The following is an 8,754-nucleotide window of genomic DNA, read 5'->3' on the forward strand; positions in this document are numbered from 1 at the left end:
ACGAAAACGAAAACGAAAACGAAAACGAAAACGAAAACGAAAACGAAAACGAAAACGAAAACGAAAACGAAAACGAAAACGAAAACGAAAACGAAAACGAAAACGAAAACGAAAACGAAAACGAAAACGAAAACGAAAACGAAAACGAAAACGAAAACGAAAACGAAAACGAAAACGAAAACGAAAACGAAAACGAAAACGAAAACGAAAACGAAAACGAAAACGAAAACGAAAACGAAAACGAAAACGAAAACGAAAACGAAAACGAAAACGAAAACGAAAACGAAAACGAAAACTAAAATTGTCGTCTCGAAGTGCACCTTTGCTTCCAAAATGTCATTATTGTGCATTATTGTGCTGCCCTCTCAATCATATATCTCACCGCTCCTATATAGTTAACACTGCAAGAAACTGAGCTGTTTTGCGCCTTTAAGGCGATAGTATTATAGGACTTTGTATACGCGTTACAAACCCTCCGACATAACGAACCAATGCACCACACGTGACATTTATTCTTTTGAACCCGACGCCCCTAACTTTGTTTAAGTAATATGCCGTCGCATTGTCACGAATCAAACTCAGTGCGAAGTGATTCCTAGCATCGGTAGGTTCTAGCAATTACTCCCTGCCAAAATGGTAATCTATTTGCTGTGCGGTTTGCTGTTAACATTGGTCTACTATCAACTCACCAAAAACAAAAACTACTTCCGGAACAAACCGATCCCAACATTGCCTTCGAAGCTCCTGTTCGGTAGCACTGGGCCGTTGATGCTCAGGCAGATATCTTTTGCGGGCTTCATCGAATCGATATACAACGTATTCCCTTGCGCCAAGTAAGTACCCATGCACCAGAATTGAAGCCCATGACATTGTACCTTCTACATTTCACCGTCTGCAGGATAATTGGCATGTTTGACATCGTCACCCCGGTGTTTGTGGTGCGCGATCCGGAGCTGATCAAACGGGTAATGGTGCGTGATTTCGATCACTTTGCGGATCAAGTGCCAGTGTTCGGGTCGAACGAGTACGACCATCCGAACTTACTTGTGGCGAGATCGCTGAGCTTCCTCGACTGCCAGCGGTGGAAGAGTATGCGGGCGACGGTCAGTCCGGCCTTCACCGGTTCCAAGATGCGACAGATGTACGAGCTGATAGTCGAGTGTAGCGAGAACGCGGTTCAGCACTATCTGGAGGAAACTCGCGCCCGGGGTCCTCAGGTGTACGAAATGAAGAACATATTTACGCGATATGCGAGCGATGTGATCGCGAGTTGTACCTTCGGGATACAGACGAATTCCTCGAAGGATCCGGAGACGGAGTTATATGTGATGGGAAAAGATATGATGAACTTCAAGAAGATTAGTGCGGTGCTGAAACTGATCGGTTTCCGGGTTTGCCCGTGGCTAATGGCCCGCTTGGGAATTGATATTTTTGCTGAGCGATACAACAGTCACTTCAAATCGTTGATTTTTGCGACCATAAAGGAACGCGAGGGAAAGGGATTTTTTCGGCGGGATTTAATACAGTTGCTGTTGCAAGCGAAGAATGGACAATTGAAAGCCTGTCCTCAGGAGAAAGAACAGAACGAGGGATTCGCCACGGCGCAGGAGGCAACCGTTGGGACAGCACAGAAGACGCTCTCCGATACGGAAATAGTTGCACAGTGTTTGATATTTTTCCTGGCTGGTTACGAGACGGTATCAACAAGTCTGTTGTTCCTCACGTACGAGCTCGCTATCAATCCAGAGGTGCAAAATAGGCTACACGTAGAGGTGATGGATACGCACGCATCCCTCGATGGAAAGCCATTAAGTTACGATGCAATGCAACGGATGAAGTACATGGATATGGTTGTGACGGAGGTACTCCGAAAGTGGCCTCCGTTGCCGGCGTCGGACCGAATGTGTGTGAAAGATTATACGCTAGACGACGGCAATGGACTCTCGTTCACGATCGATAAAGGGACGGCCCTGTGGGTGCCGATCCGTGCTCTACATCACGATCCTAAGTATTTCCCGAACCCGGATCTGTTCGACCCTGAACGGTTCAACGATGAGCGCAAGGGTAGTGTCGACCCGGCCACGTTCATACCGTTTGGAATCGGTCCCAGGAACTGTATCGGATCGCGTTTCGGGCTAGCGATGATGAAAACCATCGTTTACTATCTGCTGCTGCACTTCTCGATCGAACGAACCGCCAAAACTCAGGTGCCACCGGTGCTGACAAAAGGTTTCGTCGAGGTTATCCCGGAGAACGGAGTCCATCTGGAGTTCAGGCCTAGGGTGTGATGACGAGTGTGGGTTTCGTGGCGGTTTGATATAATTATGTTAATGTCACTTATGAACTGTTAAATTGATGGAGAACAGAGATCAATATTTGTATTGAAATGACAGAGAGAGAGAGATGTATATTAGACCTGACAAATTCAAAATCAGTTTTTATCTCAATATTAGAAGTAGATTCGATTGATCTAGAAGTTTTATTATTTATATTATTTTTTATTATTTCGATTAAAATGATGTTCGTTTACATTTGAAGTGCATTTGAAGCAATTTGTAATTTTGTTTGTTTCAAACTGTTTCAATATTCAACTATTCCCAAAGTTATAGCAATTAGCACATCCATCAAATTAATTTCTATAAAATCTACAACAAACATTACCTATGACGAAAAATCCACAAAAACCAGATCAGAGGGCCCTCACTAATGGCCTATAATCATAAAAATAAGAAAAAACTTTATTATTTAAATTTGTCTATCTACTCTCGTCTCTACTCTATACTCTATACTCACTACTCTCTACTCTCTACTCTCTACTCTCTACTCTCTACTTTCTACTCTCTACTCTCTACTCTCTACTCTCTACTCTTTACTCTTTACTCTCTACTCTCTACTCTCTACTCGCTACTCTCTACTCTCTTCTCTCTACTCTCTTCTCTCTACTCTCTTCTCTCTTCTCTCTTCTCTCTTCTCTCTTCTCTCTTCTCTCTTCTCTCTTCTCTCTTCTCTCTGCTCTTTACACACGCACACACTCACGCTGACGCACACACCCGCAAACATGTGTACGCTTTCGCACGCACTCGTGTGCACACATACACATCGCAGTTGATCACTGCTAAATTTCTCTCTGTTTTGGTTTACAATCTCTTTGTTTATTTACACCGCGCTTTTGGACACGATTTTTTTAGCGCTTTTATTTATAGTGATAAAATGAACGCTAGGGAGTAGCGAGCCATTTTCATTATGCATTTTGCGGTGATTCGAATTTTAAGAGGGTCAAGAGTCACTGCGATGATTGATGGAGCGTTATTTAAACGCGAACTCTCGCACGCCCGACAAAGCGAACAACCCCATAAATCGAATGTATTTTGACACGCGACGGCGGAGGACATATCCTTGGACAACCCAGGAATGCAACCGTAATAAACTCCTCTAGTTTTGATATTATGTAAACGGAACTCATGGCGTGTCAGTTTTGATTTCTCTTTAATCGTTTCTGAATTTCCACGAGTAACACAAAATTAAAACCCAACTGTTCAACAAATAATAAAAACTTAACTTTTGCACTGAACTGAATTGAAATTTTAAATTGAAAAACAAAAACTATCAAACAGCACAACAATAAACAGCAACAAAAAAATATCTTTTGACAGTTCATTGGTAAAATTATTACGAACTAAAAAAAAACATGACAACAACAAAAATGTAATGAGTTCGTTAAAATTGAATTTGAAACTATTGAGGAATGAGAATTTTGTTGAGACTGAAAGCGAAACAATATATTTGAACGGAACTAATTTATTTTCGGCGACGAAAAAACAAAATATTTAGTAAAAAACTCTAAACAGAGTGGTGAATATAAGATAATTCAATGTAATATGAATGTGTTAAAAATAATAAGAAGTCAGCCGTAGGAAATTGTACAAGAAAATATTTACGGAATGAAGATAATATAACTAAACAATAAGAGTGCATTGAAACTGGAATAAATTGATGGGTGAGAACTTCGTTGAGTCAGTAACAAGTAAAAAATAATTAAATACGAAAAAATACGAAAAGAAGGTACAAGAAAGCAACTTCTAGTGATTGAAATGAAACCAAAAGAGCGAATAATAAGAAATCACCGGGAAAGCTGAAGAGAGTAAAACAACACTTATTTCAAAGTTGATGAGAGCTCAATAAAAATCGAATATAAAAACATGAACATGAAAACATGAATGAGTATAATTAGGAGAAAAAGAAAACAACGGACTAAACAGCGAATATGATAAGTGTGTATGTGATGTGATTGTGATCCGATTAAAAACTAAATTCAGTGAATTATTTATGGAAAAAAACATAAATGGAATGGAAGTTAATAAGAATTAAATACGAAATGATCAGATAAAAGCCATCGTTAGAGATTGAATTACAGCCAAATGAGCGAAAATAAAAAGAGAAGAGAAAAGGTTCTAAGGAGACTTAAAAAAGAAATAGTAATAAAATTAAAAGGAACTGAATGAAAAACGAATATAAAGTCTGTCTCTATTATTGTTGAAATTTGTACATATGCGTAAATGGATTCTTTCATCAAATATGATCTTCTATAACTTCCCGAAAGATTTCGAATATATGTATTTTTTAAGTGAGAAAGGTATTTCATGACTTTAAGAGGATGAATGAAAAATTAAATTCAGACAGAAAATCGATCAAGTGCCGAAAAAAAAAATTTTTATTGACAGTTAATGCAATTTTGAGACATTTGGCATCCATTTTTTTTCTTCGAAAACCCCGATTTCCTTTACTTGGGTGATTTTTCGATTTTCACAAAACTCAAACTTTGACCGCTTTCGTCACTCTCCCTTAAGTCCGATTGAGCTTATATTTTGCATAGGGTGTTTTTGGAGGTGGGGAACATTCTTCATGGGGTAACTTTTTGGCATACGAAATGACCATTTTCATTGGCACCCTACTGTATAAAATCGAGTCCACCCTGTATGAGGAAGAATGAAATCCATGACAGAGCCTAAACTGAAAACTGAAAATTAAGAAATGAGACATTGTACAGCTTACAGAGAAAGTGGATGAATGAAAAAAATAAATAAAATGTTAAAAAATGAAAAGTGAGAAGTGGAAAGTGAGAATTAGAACGTGATAAGTGGAAGTGAAAACTATAAATTGTTTGAAAACTCGAATAACTGCAATAACGAATCGCATCCAATTCCAACAAGAAGTTTAAATTGATGTATCGAACGAGAAATGAACTGGAATAATTTAAATAAAGAAAAACATGGAGAAAGTGAGCAAGAATTGGATGAAAATTGGACGGAAATTAAAGAGAAGCGTACAAGAGAGCAGGATTATATTAGAAACCGAATCGAGAATGAATAAATTGAACAAAAAATAAGACAAAAGGAATAATATTGAAATTGGTGGTAAAAGGATAAATATTGTATAAAAAGTGACTTGATGAAAAGTGAACAAGAGATGAAAATGATAAATAGATGGATAGAAATAGTGTATCTTAATCGTTTACTGGATTCGAAACAAATGAGAAATTAGAGCAATATAAACAAAAAAATGAAAATAGAACTAAAAATAATATTGAAATAGTTCGAAAGATATCGAGAAAATGAAAAAGAAATGAATATAGCTAAAAAATTAGTCATACGACAACGATAAAGACTATATTGGATTTGAAAGAGAAATGAATGTGAAGTGAATGATTTTGTAGAATAAAAATTCAATGTGACTAAAGCATAATAAGCGCAGCTCATTTCCACGAGTTTCCATTTCCATGAATTTCCACGAGTAACACAAAATTAAAACCCAACTGTTCAACAAATAATAAAAACTTAACTTTTGCACTGAACTGAATTGAAATTTTAAATTGAAAAACAAAAACTATCAAACAGCACAACAATAAACAGCAACAAAAAAATATCTTTTGACAGTTCATTGGTAAAATTATTACGAACTAAAAAAAAACATGACAACAACAAAAATGTAATGAGTTCGTTAAAATTGAATTTGAAACTATTGAGGAATGAGAATTTTGTTGAGACTGAAAGCGAAACAATATATTTGAACGGAACTAATTTATTTTCGGCGACGAAAAAACAAAATATTTAGTAAAAAACTCTAAACAGAGTGGTGAATATAAGATAATTCAATGTAATATGAATGTGTTAAAAATAATAAGAAGTCAGCCGTAGGAAATTGTACAAGAAAATATTTACGGAATGAAGATAATATAACTAAACAATAAGAGTGCATTGAAACTGGAATAAATTGATGGGTGAGAACTTCGTTGAGTCAGTAACAAGTAAAAAATAATTAAATACGAAAAAATACGAAAAGAATGTACAAGAAAGCAACTTCTAGTGATTGAAATGAAACCAAAAGAGCGAATAATAAGAAATCACCGGGAAAGCTGAAGAGAGTAAAACAACACTTATTTCAAAGTTGATGAGAGCTCAATAAAAATCGAATATAAAAACATGAACATGAAAACATGAATGAGTATAATTAGGAGAAAAAGAAAACAACGGACTAAACAGCGAATATGATAAGTGTGTATGTGATGTGATTGTGATCCGATTAAAAACTAAATTCAGTGAATTATTTATGGAAAAAAACATAAATGGAATGGAAGTTAATAAGAATTAAATACGAAATGATCAGATAAAAGCCATCGTTAGAGATTGAATTACAGCCAAATGAGCGAAAATAAAAAGAGAAGAGAAAAGGTTCTAAGGAGACTTAAAAAAGAAATAGTAATAAAATTAAAAGGAACTGAATGAAAAACGAATATAAAGTCTGTCTCTATTATTGTTGAAATTTGTACATATACGTAAATGGATTCTTTCATCAAATATGATCTTCTATAACTTCCCGAAAGATTTCGAATATATGTATTTTTTAAGTGAGAAAGGTATTTCATGACTTTAAGAGGATGAATGAAAAATTAAATTCAGACAGAAAATCGATCAAGTGCCGAAAAAAAAAATTTTATTGACAGTTAATGCAATTTTGAGACATTTGGCATCCATTTTTTTTCTTCGAAAACCCCGATTTCCTTTACTTGGGTGATTTTTCGATTTTCACAAAACTCAAACTTTGACCGCTTTCGTCACTCTCCCTTAAGTCCGATTGAGCTTATATTTTGCATAGGGTGTTTTTGGAGGTGGGGAACATTCTTCATGGGGTAACTTTTTGGCATACGAAATGACCATTTTCATTGGCACCCTACTGTATAAAATCGAGTCCACCCTGTATGAGGAAGAATGAAATCCATGACAGAGCCTAAACTGAAAACTGAAAATTAAGAAATGAGACATTGTACAGCTTACAGAGAAAGTGGATGAATGAAAAAAATAAATAAAATGTTAAAAAATGAAAAGTGAGAAGTGGAAAGTGAGAATTAGAACGTGATAAGTGGAAGTGAAAACTATAAATTGTTTGAAAACTCGAATAACTGCAATAACGAATCGCATCCAATTCCAACAAGAAGTTTAAATTGATGTATCGAACGAGAAATGAACTGGAATAATTTAAATAAAGAAAAACATGGAGAAAGTGAGCAAGAATTGGATGAAAATTGGACGGAAATTAAAGAGAAGCGTACAAGAGAGCAGGATTATATTAGAAACCGAATCGAGAATGAATAAATTGAACAAAAAATAAGACAAAAGGAATAATATTGAAATTGGTGGTAAAAGGATAAATATTGTATAAAAAGTGACTTGATGAAAAGTGAACAAGAGATGAAAATGATAAATAGATGGATAGAAATAGTGTATCTTAATCGTTTACTGGATTCGAAACAAATGAGAAATTAGAGCAATATAAACAAAAAAAAATGAAAATAGAACTAAAAATAATATTGAAATAGTTCGAAAGATATCGAGAAAATGAAAAAGAAATGAATATAGCTAAAAAATTAGTCATACGACAACGATAAAGACTATATTGGATTTGAAAGAGAAATGAATGTGAAGTGAATGATATTGTAGAATAAAAATTCAATGTGACTAAAGCATAATAAGCGCAGCTCAACAATTATTGAGGAAATATAGAGCATAATGATAGATGGATAGAAAACAAATGGATGAATAACGAATCAAAACTGAAGCCTCTCATGTTCGAGTGGTTATCGCAACACATATTGTATTTCTAGTTTGTAGTTTGTATTGTATCTCTAGTTTGAATCGCGCTTATTACTGAAACATTTTTTGATCGAAGGAAAGATCTCCGACTTGCGCAGGGATACTAACTACTGAAAAATAAACTTCAGACGTGTTATTCAGTATCGATATCTTAATTAGGTATTAATTGAAATGATGTAATAGGAACATTTATTCCATTAAGGAAGAACTAAATTATGTACAATAAAAATGATTTAATAATAACAATAAGAGGGATAAACAATAAATTTAAAAATTAAAAATATTGATATGTATTATATATGATATATGAATAAAAAATAGAATAAATAGATGGAGAACACTAGCTATCTCTTCATTTGAGAATTCAATAAACAACGGGAAAATTGAAGAGATAATAAGAGAGATAAGAGAGTAGTGTGAAGGTAGGAAGTTGACACGACAAATGAGAAATTGGAACACCTGAAGGGGGAAGGAGTAGCATTCATCATGTCACACAAAGCATTTTTCAAATAATAATATGAGATGTATGACAATTACTATGAAACAAACATGGAAGATTGCGGGAGTACCGAACCAGAATGAATATTGAAAATAGAGAGAAAAAAAT

The 8,754-nt window shown here is 35.0% G+C and overlaps 2 protein-coding genes across 3 annotated transcripts in view; one reads left to right on the top strand and one right to left on the bottom strand.

Annotated features, from left to right (window-relative positions):
- Positions 1–8,754, bottom strand: part of LOC129764307 (sodium-dependent transporter bedraggled) — a 289,063-nt gene that overhangs the window by 155,699 nt on the left and 124,610 nt on the right. The gene's annotated exons all lie outside the window — the stretch shown is intronic.
- LOC129764318 (cytochrome P450 9e2-like) lies at positions 153–4,730 on the top strand. Its single transcript, XM_055763281.1, has 2 exons — positions 153–833; positions 899–4,730. The coding sequence occupies exons 1-2, from the start codon at positions 634–636 to the stop codon at positions 2,286–2,288; spliced, it is 1,590 nt and encodes a 529-aa protein (XP_055619256.1). The 5' UTR covers positions 153–633; the 3' UTR covers positions 2,289–4,730.

The sequence above is a fragment of the Toxorhynchites rutilus genome, chromosome 2 (assembly GCF_029784135.1).
Source record: "Toxorhynchites rutilus septentrionalis strain SRP chromosome 2, ASM2978413v1, whole genome shotgun sequence".
In the NCBI taxonomy this organism is placed as follows: Eukaryota; Metazoa; Arthropoda; class Insecta; order Diptera; family Culicidae; genus Toxorhynchites; species Toxorhynchites rutilus.

What these genes read in the sequence shown, in the direction of transcription:
- LOC129764318 (XM_055763281.1), top strand. Translation starts at nt 634, where the DNA reads ATGGTAATCTATTTGCTGTGCGGTTTGCTGTTAACATTGGTCTACTAT. An exon ending in AACGTATTCCCTTGCGCCAA is followed by an intron (nt 834 to 898) that starts GTAAGTACCCAT and finishes CACCGTCTGCAG; the next exon opens with GATAATTGGCATGTTTGACA.